This window comes from Phycodurus eques, chromosome 21 (genome assembly GCF_024500275.1).
Source record: "Phycodurus eques isolate BA_2022a chromosome 21, UOR_Pequ_1.1, whole genome shotgun sequence".
Lineage (NCBI taxonomy): Eukaryota > Metazoa > Chordata > Actinopteri > Syngnathiformes > Syngnathidae > Phycodurus > Phycodurus eques.
In genome coordinates this window covers 8,799,801-8,813,986 of record NC_084545.1, presented here as the reverse complement: position 1 = coordinate 8,813,986, position 14,186 = coordinate 8,799,801, and the positions used below count along the sequence as shown (strand labels likewise).

The 14,186-nt window shown below is 41.4% G+C and overlaps 1 protein-coding gene across 1 annotated transcript in view; it reads left to right on the top strand.

Annotated features, from left to right (window-relative positions):
• zeb1b (zinc finger E-box binding homeobox 1b) overlaps positions 1 to 14,186 on the top strand; it is a 58,595-nt gene that overhangs the window by 26,930 nt on the left and 17,479 nt on the right. The window contains exon 2 of the mRNA XM_061666011.1: positions 11,870 to 12,022. Within this exon, the coding sequence (XP_061521995.1) occupies positions 11,870 to 12,022 (153 nt within the window). The remainder of the gene's footprint in view (positions 1 to 11,869; positions 12,023 to 14,186) is intronic.

The window sequence follows — 14,186 nt, the reverse complement described above, 5'->3', positions numbered from 1 at the left end:
ACAAAAGCAGCATCTTTTCCATCAAAACCCTATTGAGGACAAGCGCTATAGAAAATGGATGGATGGATCAACTGTGTCATTTTTTCTTTATTTTACTTTAACATACTGTAAGTGATGTGGTATAACACAGTCCTGACTAACTGTAAGCCCATTATCGTAGATGGCACTTTGGTAGTGAGAGATCTGTGACTATCGATTTGCCCCGGACTGTCAATACACCCGATGAATTCCGACATGGTGGACTAATGGTCTCCCGGGCCGGTGGCTGCCAGCGTACACACGCGCACACACACACACACGCACGCACGCACGCGCGCGCGCACACACACACACACACCCAACACTTCGGGGTGTAATGAACAAAACAATCCATTAATACATCAATACATGACAACCGGAGTTTACCTGCTGCCTCAGCCATTTCACATCTGACCAATGCGTTGGCCTATCAGGGCAACATATGTTACTCCAGCTTGTGAGTTTTCCTTTGTTTGGGCTGATGTTGCATATCACAATAAACCAATGAAACCAAGAAAGTGCAATGAGGTGGTGCTGGTTTGGAAGGGGGGGATCGGTGGGGCTCTATTGCGGTCTAGCATACAGTATACAATCACTCTCTTCTCGCCTGGTTTAACAAGATTTATTCCTGTAACTGTCCAACAGACAAGTCGTCTGCAGTACACACTCATGGTCATATAACAGCAGGGTAATGGTGTGTATGGTGCTGCTTGACTGCTCCTCAGCTCCAGTCGCCCTGGAGAAGGGTGTTAGGGAACATGGGGGCTGGAGGGAAGGTTTGTGGGGGGGTGGGGGTTAACCCTCCCTGATCACATGGGCAAAGACCACTTTGTAAGAGAGAGGATAGAATGAGGTGACAAAAGACCTTTTGTGGATGCAAGTTTACAGCATTAACCTCTCTCTCCCCCAGCATCACATGAAGGACAAAAAACTACTGTGACAATTTAGCAGTAGCCTGAGGCCACGTGTTTGATTATGCGGATTGTGTGTGTGTCTGTGTGAGGTTGTGTGTGTGTCAGGGGGTGTCCAGGATGTTTGCCCCCGGGAGTCTTGTGACTGAGCTGACATTCTGAGAAATGGGGAGTGTGGTCAGCTGTTGTCAAAATTCACAAAGGAGAAGATTTGCTCTGGAAGGGAAGAGCTCTCGCTGCACTTTTTGTACATTAGTGTCAGAATTAACAGAAGCCAAGCTGGGTTGTCAACATGCATCTGGACCTCCGCTTCATGAGAGGAGAAATAAGTGATGACATTTATAATTGTAAAAATAACTAATGAATTATAAGGGCAAACAGTCATTTCTGTGCATTCACCTGTCCGGTGCTTGCCTTGTTGCCTATGGCCTGTCCTCCCAATGAGACATGTGTCAGCCAGAGCCACAGCATCAACACCTGACCTTTAATAGAAGCAGGCAAGTAGAAAATGTATATGTAGCAATGTTTATTAATGTTTTTTCACCTTCAGTCTTCTGTCATGTACCATTGATGCGTGCTTTCATTTTATTAATAAGCACTTAGATTTATGCTTTCTAAAGCTCCATTTATTTCAACCCATTTAGGATCTCTTTTTCCAATCAGTCTCATCTGTGTTCTCTCCATCTTTACTCGTCGTCGTCTCGCTCTGACATTTTGTGACACTCCCTCCCTGGGGCAGCCATCACTTCAGATGAACATCGGGTTTGACAGGCCAGCTTTGTCTTTTTAAGCCATTAGCACTTCCTCTCCTCCTACCTTGCCATCATCCCCCACCCGTTTACATTTTATGCCCTCCTTTTTGTTAGGGTGAGCACATCTTTCACTTCTGAACTGACATTTTTTTGGGATGCTTCTAAGGTGGAACCCAATCCGTTTTGGGATGCTGGCCTCTGATTTTAAATTAATTCTTACAGGGGGTGAAGGCAATAGAAGTAATCGATTCCAGGTACTAATTTACACCATCATAAAACCTTAACTGTCAGGGAATTTTACATTTTAAAATGATCTGGTGTTGTACAAGAGTAAAAATAATTTATAATTATTAGCACTTATACACTAATTTAACTGTCATGATGAAGTATGTGTTGCAAAAAAAAAATATATATAACAATGTAGTGCTTGATTAACTGAGACCTTACATGGTATATTCAAACTTCTGAAGATTTTTTGTGGTTTAAGAGCTTTATTTTTCCTTGAAATGTTTTGTCTAATTCTAAATTGTATAATCTCAGGTGCATTAAACTTTCAAGTTAGAACGCTAATCTACGTTAAAAAACCACAGTCTACGCGAGGCCAGAGTTGACATTGCTGATGGCGACATTTAGTCTCTAGTTTGACTTTATTGATAGCCATGTCGAATGTGGTTTACTTCCAGGTAAGCAAGATTTAATGAGATTTTCCAGTTGGAGAGTTATTTGGCACTGTTACCTCCCTCCCCCTTAGACCCGTGTAATTCTCCTTGCTTTGCACTCCCCCACAGTAAACTGTCAGGCCTAATACAGGAAGGAATGTCCAGTCACCTGCTCCTAAAATGCAACAGCCCTGTGCTACACTAACCTAATATAGACCTGCACCACACAAGCAGGTTGGATAACGCTGTTACTGCTCATTGCGTATATTTAAACACACACCTCATCGCACCCCAGCCCAGCTGTAAGGCACGATCTAACACTGTGGAAATGAAAATTACAATGGGTAAATGCAAAGCACTGACTTGATTCTAAAAGTCAAATAAAATAAAACCTTTTATGACCCTAAACCCGGTGAATTTTCAGTATGTTTGTGTTTTGCCTTTGACACATTAGGAGAGAAATTGATTGGAACAACATTATCATAATTGGGGCATTGAGTCGAGAATTGATCCCACACAACCTGCACAAGTCATACTACCTAAGTCAAGAAATATTCTTGTCTGACAATACGGGAGAGACCATCTTCCTGTGCTGATGACAAAGGATAGAATTATCACATACAGTATCTTGAAGCTTGACAGTACAGGATGAATGTGTGTTACCCATCACATCACTGCAAGTCCATCTGGCAAAATCATACAGCCATTCCACACTCTTAACAGTGTGATCCAACTGGACAAGCACCCCAAAAACCAGAAGCAGAGGAAGCCGTCTACATGTTCTGTGTGATTTCTATCAAGAAAATGAGGACCAGCTGAAGACCGATCTAAAGGTGTTCCATTCCAGCTTTCCCTTGAAAAGCCTGCAAGAAATTCTCGCCACAGTGAAGGAAAACACTGGCCAGCTTATCTTTCCAACATTTGCGAAGATGGCAAGAATCTATGCAACACTGCCAGTGACAACAGCTTCAGTGGAAATATTTTAAAAACTGAACATCGTAAAGAACATGCTCGGGATTCTGCATGGGAAGAAAGACTGAGTCCTTCTCCTACTTGCCATTCAGCAAGACATAAGTGAGGCCATAAAAATCTTCCAAGAGATGGCACCAAGGATGTCAATCTCGATCCTGCTCCCTTCATTTCCCTTGTAAATAGCTGTATTTTATAAAATATATTGGATGATTTATTTTTAGCCCAACGATTGTGTGATGTCTAGCCCAGGATGTCAGATGGGTTAGGCTCCAGCAGACCCATGACCCGAGTGACGATAAGCGGTGTAGAAGATGGATGGCTATATTATATTTATTCAGAGCAGAGTTTTGACAAATGCAGAATATTTTTATGATTATTTGTTGCCTGTTATTCATTTATTCATTCAACTGTCATTATGTTTGTGATGTTCTGGTCCAATCGGGTTCAACCGCATTGCGCGGTGTGCTGCAGGCCTAAGATTAACTGAAGACTAAATTGTCCTTAGGTGTAACTGTGTGTGAATGACAATCTGAAACAAAAATATAAAATAAAGTTAAATATATCCTACTGTGTTTTTTCTTTAGTCTATTTTCTGAATAATTTTGGTGATGGGTGCCCTTTGTTTTTGGATTGAGCATCTGCTCCCACGCTTGACTAAATGATCTTCACATGCTCAGTATCTGCCAACCAAATCATATAGCTGTCATTTGTGCTGAGAATAAAATAAAATATGTTATGTAATGGATGCAAGTGGCTATTTAAACAGTCTGGATACCTTTAGGCAATGACTCTAATAATATCTTTACAGGGCGTCCACTCAAAATGTCAACCTGAGACAAAATTCAAAAAGGAGAAGGGCACCACTATACTACTCTGAAGCTTTCATAGTACATTAGACTACAGCTGCAGCCTGAATGGAGTTTGACAGCAGAGGTGACAGGGACATTTAATTTTCCCCAGGGCACTCAAATGAGGTTTGATGGAGACAAGCTCAAACTCAGATGAGCTTGTGGTTGATTTTCTGCTTGGAAATATAAAAGGTGATTTAAAACACTAACAGCAGTTTTACATCATTATACTTTCCAACTTTACTGTTCATATTTTGGTATCAGGTTTTATGAATTTAAGAGTCCTCATCTTTTATACATCCCAACCACCTTGTAAGCAATTTTTTATTTTATTTTATTTATTTTTTTTAATCACATGCCTTTACCGTGAATAGCCAGGTTAGCTTAGTGGTTGCACATTCTGACACCACCGATAACAGCAGCAGGCCTCTCCACCAAGAGTGGCACAGTTATAAGTAGGAGGTAGCATAGGGTTTAGGTGTTTGCTTTGGCCACTTGTAATGACCTCTGTTTTTTAAACGTTCTACAAGAACACACGGTAAGTGTCACTTAAGTGTTGCCATTATTATTATTACCATGGATGGTGCGGTCTCATTTCCAACATAAATATGGTCGTCATATTGCTACCTTCGAGGCCAACCAGATCTTATTTAGAGTATCCGTAAGTGAAACCTATTGAAGGAGGCACAGTGCATCAGAATTAGTTTTTTTTTGTCACTGTGCTTATCTTGATATAACAATACCATCTACTGTGCATAGGAGTCATTTAACTACACTATTAATACCAATTACTATGGGGACATAAGCAAAGTACATAGAGAATAGCAATGAAACCTATTAAAATAAAAAAAGGCATCCCAATATGCAACGTAAACAAAGGGAACGGCAAAGGGTATGGCTTTTCCTAACAAATGCCGACTTCACGGTGTCATCATCACGCAGATTAAGAGAACAATAGCTGCCATTAACATTAGTCTTGTCATGGAAAGTACTCTTCAGACAACAGATGAACGACCCACAGAGGCCAATTAACTACTGTGCTAAAACCTTGATCTGTGTCATTATAAAGACAAGAGCACTTGTCTTAACTCATTAAACCAAGAGCACAGCTTAATAGGTTGTTGAACTGTCTTAGGCAAAGTAGCCAAGCCATTTAAATAAGATGCCAAAACACACCAATGGGAGACAAGAGTATATCTTCCAACTGTAACATGTTTGTATTCTAAATTTCTTCAGAGACATTCAGAAAAGGGTCTTTCTTCATTCACTTGTGTGTTAATTCAGATCTGTACTAGTGCCTCAGTTAATCAATTAAACTTAAATGTACAATAGGTTAACTTGCAATGTTACAAGAATAAAGTAAAAAAAAAAAAAGTCATATGGCGAGAATAAACTGCAATATCGAGGTTAATGCACAGGGTACTGTTACCTAATTTTTTCCAAATTTGAGGTTTACACAAGATTCATGATTGGATTTCATGCACAGAATATTCATTTAAGGCATTAGTCTTGTAATACTTAACCTTTTCAGGCAAAAAAAAACAACAAGCACTTAATGTTCATAACATTATGACCTATTTCTTTTCAGTGTGGCACTGATATTCCCTCATAGAAAAGAAAGTAATGCATTGTAAATCTAATAAGATTGCCATTTGCCTTGTCTGATGAGACTTTACAAGCGCAAAGGGTAATTGGCATGGTTTCAGTCAGAAGGAAGGTATGTGTGGGGTTGTGAAGGGCTGCTGTTATTTTTTCACAGCTACATATGTTGCTGCTACTTGAAATACATATTGTCAGAATCAAATGAGCCAGCAAATTGGAGGTGCTCTCAGAAAAGGCTAAGCATGAAAAGTCTCCCAATTCTTTGACTTTGTTATCGACTCTTGAGTTGACCTTCCTGACTCTGTTGAAGGAAGGCTGTTATTTTAACAAAATCAGTGGCATTTACCTCGGCGCCTCACCTTGAGACGGAATACTTGAGGTTTTGAATGGCACTGCTTTGTTTTACTTTGGTTTGTGCTTTTTTTTTTTTTTTTTTTTTTGTCTGTCGTGGTTAGCTTCCCTGAGAAAATAGCATTGCCGAGCTCCAAGGGCAGACTCTGTGACGTCAAAATCTGTACTCTTAAGGAATGTCTGTGGTAGTTGCACCGCGACCTGTCTGCTGGCCCCGAGTGAGCCCCTAGAGTTTGACAAGTTGCCCGCCTCAGAGGGATCCAGTACTTAAAGAACACAGGAACTTGAAGGACAGACCAATAGTTGATTCTCATGATGATGAAAATACATGCCATTTAGAATTAGCAGCAAAGAAAACCCATCATTTGGTGTTCCTAGGAGCTGAAATGTGTCACGGTGCTGCACGCAAGACATAACATTTCAGATGTTGATGTTTGAAGACTACGTTTTCTCTCTGAGTTTTGGGTTCTTTTGCCTCTAGTCACTATTACTATTCATCAATCAGACCTGTCCTTAATCACATCAATGTATATGATTTGCGTTATCTGATTTGAAACATCTTCTGAATGCACTTAATTGTACGTATATATCATATCGGCATGTGTCTTAACTGATCCGCCTCACATCTCTGAGGTTTGGGGTTTGAGTCCAGGCTCCATCCAGCCTTTGTGTGTGGAGTTTGCATGTTCTCACCCTTGTACTCAGGCTTTCTCCCACATTCCAAAAATAATGCAAGTTAAATTCCTTGAAGACAAAAATAATCCTTAGGTGTGAATGTGGGCCTGAATACTTAATTGTCTATACAGTATGTGCACTGAAATTGGCTGGCAAACAATCCCTGTCTCTTGCCCAACATCAGGAATATGCTCCAGCTCACCAGCGACCCTAATGAGGATAAGCTGTTTTGAAAATTGATGGATGGATGGCATAATACCACACTTCAGAAAAAGTTTGTTTCTGGAAAAATGTTAAAAAACAAACATCCACAGTCATGTTCTCTGTTTTTATAGACTTCAGTTTTCAGCATTTAAACTACATTGCCATATTGTCATACAAACAAAAGTGTGCTTTTGTCTGCTTGCCATTAATAAAAGTCCTGTCTGAAAAGTGTCAATCATGGTGATCTCATGGTTGCGGGAACAATCGAACTTGGCATCAGTTCAGTTCATTTACCCGATAAAGACAACATCACAAGCTACACTACTAATCTGCGGAATCTTAAAGCATCATATGTCAGAAAAACAAATAGATGCATTTGAAACTAGGATGCCTGATCCTGCAATTGGGATATCCGTGGTCAAGTCATGTTTGGTTGAAGTTATTTAGCTTGCATTGATTGTGGCACATTAGTAAAATCAATCAATGCTTCAGTGAAGGAGTAATGTGTGATCTACGGCCACAGGTCACGGACTACACTTTCAGACTATTATTTTCGCTGGTGTTTTAGCGAGGGTTGCAAAGGGTTGGAACATTTTCATGGGAAGTTAAGCTGGGGAATTTTAGAAATAATTCCACATTGGTAAACTTTCTGTGGGAATTATTGTATGGTAATTTATGGAAATTAATGGGAGTTGAGGGTTATTTAATGGAATAGTATCACATCCATCCATCCATCCATTTTCTGCACCGCTTTATCCTCACAAGGGTCGGGGGCGTGCTGAAGCCTATCCCAGCTATCTTCGGGCGAGAGGCGGGGTACACCCTGAACTGGTCGCCAGCCAATCGCAGGGCACATATAAACAAACAACCATTCGTGCACACATTTACACGTTTTTAGATTCTACAATCAACCTACCATAAATGTTTTGGGGATGTGGGAGGACACCGGAGTGCCCGGAGAAGAAAATCCACGCAGGGACGGGTAGAACATGCAAACTCCACACAGGTGGGCCTGGGGATTTGAACCCCGGTCCTCAGAACTGTGAGGCAAATGTGCTAACCAGTCGTCCACCGTTCCACCAATAGTATAACATTCAAGCATAAATGTAAACATTTAGTTTTGTCGTAAATAGGCATCCTGTGCAAACATCTGTTTTGCCGAATGCGCAAGGTTGCTCATATACCAGATTCCCATGGAACCTTTCCAACTTTGAAAATTCCCAGAATGTTGTAAGACTACTTCCAACACAACCTAAGTTGAAGCAGTCTATGCATCACCTCTTCCACCTACCAGTGAGTTCTCTCTTGCATGCGTAGGAGTGGTCCTCCTGTTGTATGTTAGCATGCTAGCGCTAATGAAGGCAGCTGTCCAAACGCTCAGCCGGTCGGCCAGAAGGGTCTACAGCCTTTGTTGGTGCTAGGTGTTACATTGGCTGTCGGAACACACTTGTTGTGAGACCGACAACCATTTGGCACAGGAAGATTACACCCGCCACCACGCGGAGACACCTAACACTATCTACCGATCCTTTACTCTTCCCCTAACCCACTTGCGTGTTTCTTCATTCCACTTTGTGTAATCCTGCTGCTTTTGCCACCTCCCATCTACGTATTGATTTGCTCTCCACAGCCTCACAGTTGATCATTTTCTCTTGACACTGCTGGAGGGGAGAGTGTTGCTTTGTAATCGTTCGTGTTCCTGAGTGTTGTGCTCTTAAACAGCCGTTAGAAATAAAGTACTGGTATTTTCTGTTCCAGCATAGAAATGCCATCCGCCTTTTAGGCCGCTTAATTTTGCATCAGTCAGATTTAGGCAGAGAGGGAAGAAGGCATTGATATGAATCCATAAACTTAAAACCATGCATTTGTATTTACTACCTGCTGCAAGGAAGTTTTGTCTAGATTGCTAACCAGAGGACACTGTACTCCCTCTTATTTTAACGTAAATGTATATTTATTGGAAATGCAGTTGGGCAGAACAAACGGCAGATGAGGGGCTGGGGGGGGGGCGTCAATTAGATTTTTGCCATTCGCGGCAGGGATCGGGTCACTATCCAATGGACAATGTTTTATGCTGGGTCCCTTTCGTGACGCAACACTTAACATTTACAGTACAGCTTGGTACTGGCACTAGAAATACACTGGCTTGTGACCTTTAGTGGAGAGTTTCTCAGCCACATCAGGAAAAAAAAATAAAAATCACTTGAACCACATAGTATATGCTCTTAATGAAAAGATCCAGACATACAGTATGTAGGTGGTGTTTATCTTTGAAGTAATCCAAAGTAAGATTGTTCAGTCAGTGCTCCGCTGAGTGTGTTGGAAAGTCTCCCCGCTAGTTAGTTGTAAATGCATTCTCTTGGATCTTTTGGCTTTCTTTGGAAAAAACACAGCGGAGCCAGAGCTGGACCCCCCCAGCTGACTGGCTGAATGAGTAAAGGTTCTTGGGATTGCGTCATGGTAACACAAAGCAGATAATAGTGTAAAGTAGAAAAGAGATTGAGGGATGACAAAGCTCTCCTGATGAACCTCACTCCCTTCTTGTGACTGCAGCACAGCGTGATGATTATGAAAATACCACCGCTTCTTCACGCTCCTCCTCCTCACACACCTTTCATCTCAACACCCGCTAGACACCTTCAACCTCCTTGCCTCCCCCTCACTGAACCCTGCGTGATTCACTTTTGCACCCCCACCACTTGCGATGACCTACACGATGCAAAGAAACCTCCCTGAAACTTCATTGATTGAGACAGAGGACGGTGGTATTCCCAGATAAACCTCCTACTGACATTGGAAGGCTCTCCAGAGAAGAAGTGGGCGAGTGCAGGAAACCAAATGTTCAGGTGGTGCATATTCACCAAGTGAATCCAGATGGTGTGTGTGTGTGTGTGTGTGTGTGTGTGTGTGTGTGTGTGTGTGGTGTGTCAGAGAGTGATAAAGTAGCTTGGCCAGATACTTTTGAGTGTAGCGCTGACTGAGCCACTCTCACTAGAGAATTGGTTCGACCTGTTGAGTAGGCCGCTTAGAGGAACACAGGGATGTGAGATGGGCGGAGGAGTGGATGGAAGTTACACAGGTGACGGACAAAATAAAAAGTAGACAGCAACACATGCTTGCCAGTCAGGTGAATACACTCCAGCTAAAACCCCCTTTTCTGTGGGGGGGCTGTCCGTGTCTGTCTCATTCAGCTCATAACGCCACCAACAAGGTCACGTCAACTCCCACACAACACACGCATAGCACTTCAGACTGCAAGCTAATGAAGTCACACTCACACACAAACGCAAACACACGTGTTGTGTGAGTGTGAAGCCATCATGCCGCCTGTTGTTCCAAAGCTCTGTACTCAATTACAGTTTACTTCTTCAAGAGTTTAGAATATTTTACTTTATAGCTGCAAATTCTGTAAATTTCAATTAGTTCTGAGATGCTCGTCAAGCTCAGATTTATTGGGATTTTGAAACTACTGCACAGTGTAATCTTAACTTTTGACTGTCTCACCTTAATATAGCAGTCACTTGTTTTTTGTTTGCTTTGTATAGGTAGCCAAAATGTAAGTTACAAGCTTCAGATACATCACAGTGCTCGAGTAAAGTAGGGGGGAAAAAAAGGAGAGGTAGCTGATGGACTGTTAGCCATTTACCGAACGGAAAAAAACAGCCAAGCACACAATTACAAAATGAAAGCACTCACAAGGAACAGATACACCGAATTAATCGCATTGTAAGGCCAGCCCGAGCTGAAAGTCAGCGCTCCAGATGTCAATCACTAGGCCACGCCCCTTAAAGGCACATCAACACACTGTCATAGTCTGTGTTCTGACTTTCAGCGTAATTGAACTTAATAAAACCAGTTTATTTCTTTACATTCCATTTCATCATGTTTTTATATTTACATTTTACAATACAGTGCTATTTCTTCCTTGAAAAGCAAGAAACAAAAATTGTAGATTTTTGGGGGCAAAACATTAACGGCATTTCATTTTACTGATTGTATACAGAAGTAAATTGAGTTACGAGTTTCATCATGGAAGTTAGGTCAAGAATTTCCCGATTAGAAAAATGGAAACACCATTATTAATATGTCACCATCATAGTACCTGTATTAACTGTAGAGGCAATGGTTTTATTCCAAAACAAAACAATGCAAAAATAGTCATCCAGTGTGAACGGTAAAATAAAAACAATTGACTAAAGAAGTTGGACTACTTAATAGTTTAAACTATAATAACAGGAATTGTAATTCCATCAGAAATATGATTTTTGAGAAATGTTGAAGAATGCCGGAAAATGCGTCAATCCATGTAGATGTGCTCCCTAAGGGCTATGAGTACCATAGGGGATGATGACATCAGAGCAGTCCAAATGGACATTTAGTAAATCCAGCAGCCTGGTTGGATGTGTAATGTGCGCTATATTAGATGCAATGGCCCCATTAAAGTTTTTATTTAGATTAGCATACATTGTCCTGTGGGGAAAAAGTTGAATATTTCACATCGACTCACTTTTACTAATAACACTTTTGACAAATTGTTCTTTGATAGTTATTGAGAAATGGTGACGCTATTGTGCATTAATAACACTATTCACACGTTAAAAGTCAGCCATTGCCTCGGAAATTGTTATTTTCAGTTGAATACCTCCTCCTCTGTCCCTCCGTAAGCCATTTATCTGAGTAGTTTGGACATTTAATATTGTCACTTTTGGCCTTTCAAACTGCTCATAGAGTACAGGAGCACTGAACCAAGGACCACTACATTTAAAATCGACAAAAATGCTGATTATGTTTCACCTGTTTATCTCTTTAAAAAAAAAAATTATAAGAGAGAAAGCCTGCAATCTAGTCAGACTTCTTGTCTTCTTCCACCCATTTAGTGACCAACTACAATAATGTGGTGGAAGCTGGCACAGACTCAGATGATGAGGACAAGTTGCACATCGTGGAGGAGGAAGCCAGCCTGGCGGACGGGGCGGACTGCGACAGCACCCTACCAGACGACGAGCACCCCAGGGAGCACTGGGATGGAGGTGAGACCAGCTGCATGCTTGTGGGCCGCATTCTCACACGATCCTACCCACCATCCTCAGTGTGTAACATGTTGTACTTCACTCCGCTGACGAAATTTTTTTATGCTGCATCTCATTTCACCATTCTTATACAGTGATTCTCAAAGCTACCGCTTGTGGGACAGAAAGAAATCATTGCCCAAGTACAGTCTAGTTGTATTTCACTTAAGTTCAATACAACAGCATGCAATCTTAAAGAACTGTTTTGTTATTAAACATTTATAGTGGATATAGCCTACACTACCCTTCTTGAACTACATATCTTCAAACATTATGTATTTACAAACAAATCAATTTACAGGGTCTTTAAGAGAATTGGAAAATAAATATCTTTCTCCATATGAGAGCATTTCTTCATTCACTGGTGTCTTTGTGCAACAGTGCAAGGAAACAGGTACTACAGGCAGTTGGTTAGACAGGAAGCGCAATATTAAACAAAGACAATGCCAACAGAGGAGAGACCTTCAACTATACAAAAAAGCCTCGCGAGCAAAGAACCACTGGAGAGGTTTATGACACTGGTGGGCATTGTAGTGCCGCTATGAACGTTTTTTTTTTTTTTACCTCGACTTACTTGACATGACGTCAGAAGCAGCCAGACCCAGAGGAAGGACATGTGTCACCCCCCTCTAAAAACAATGATGTTGGTGTTTCAAGCTTGGAGAAGGGAATACAACACCATACTCATCGGCAAAAATATCGATGAAGTAGATTTTACATGGTACTTGTATCATTTTGTTGAGTTGGTTGGATTTCCAACAAAAAATTCTTTAATTCTCTTCAACCAACCCCAAAGGAAAATAATGATTGATGATGATATGACTAAAATATGGAGTTACTTTTCAATCACCCTGTAGAATGTGGGCCTCAAAACTTTGTTTGCCAATAGGAAAAACCAGGGGTTGCAGTTTTCCCATTGCAGCGAGTTAGTACCGTATGTGCGCGAGGGTTAATCTCCAGGTGTGCGGGTGTAGGTGGCTGACTAATTTGCTCGCGATTGCCCAGTTCGGTCACAATCGACTGGGTCACTTGGCGTGCTTAGGTTAAGTTGTGTTTTGCTGTAGTCTTAGGTTGAAAACTCAAACCAATTACCATTTGGTTTTGTTTAGCTGTAAACGCACACATTCCTATATAAAGTCAATTCCAGAGCTGTGGACAGTGTTACGGGCTAATCCCAAAGATGTGATGTCATTCCTCTGAGCAGCTCTCCAGCTGTATCTCCTTGCGTAAAAGTTGGAGGAGGAACAATGTCATTGGTTTTGGCCTGGAACTGCGAACATTAAACATTTTGAAAAGCATGAGTTACAGTGACACAGCTCAGCAGGCTGGCTCTGTGCCGCAGTTCGGCTTGTGCAAATGTTCATTTTGCCTCCCTTGTGTGTGCTCACACACATTTGCACACATACGTTTTCGCTCTTTGTTGCCTCAACTTTAACAGAAACGTCTTTTGCTTCGACTGATGAAACTCGGGGAAAGCGCCAATCCTTTAATTATTATTTTTTTGCCTAATCATGCTGATGGTTTCACTCCTAAGAACAGATTCCTGCCTTGAAACGTGAGCACCACCCACTAATCTTCTCAGCGTAGCCCGGTTTGCTTCAAATTAAAGCCGCGACACCTCTTCTCGCGAGACCGTCGTGCTCCAGTTGTTTTTTTTAACCTCTCTTCCCCTCCTCCTCTTTTTACACCCTTCTTCTCCCTTGTTGTTTCTCATATTCTGATTCATTCCTCTTGATTATATGGTATCATGGGCGCCTTGCTCGCTGTCATTACTCATTCCCTCCTAAGTGATTATGCTTTGGTGGGGCAGCCCAGTGTGGATGTACTCGAACCTAGTCCAAGATCAGGCTGAGAAATTCAGGGGAGGAAAAGGTAGAGAGAGTGTATTGGACACTCTCCTTTATTTTTGATGATTTGTAGAGCATGATTACATCTCAGAATGAACAGGGTGGAGTCGCTGTGCTTTAATATCATGAAGCACTTAGCCACTTTGAGTGTGCAAAGGCAAAGGCCTTCAAAAGATGAGCAGGTTGTATGTGTATGAGTTTGATTTGTTTGCATTAGCGCGCCGTAGTGGAAAGTAATTAAATACAAATACTTTGTTACTGTACTGGTCAATTTTTCA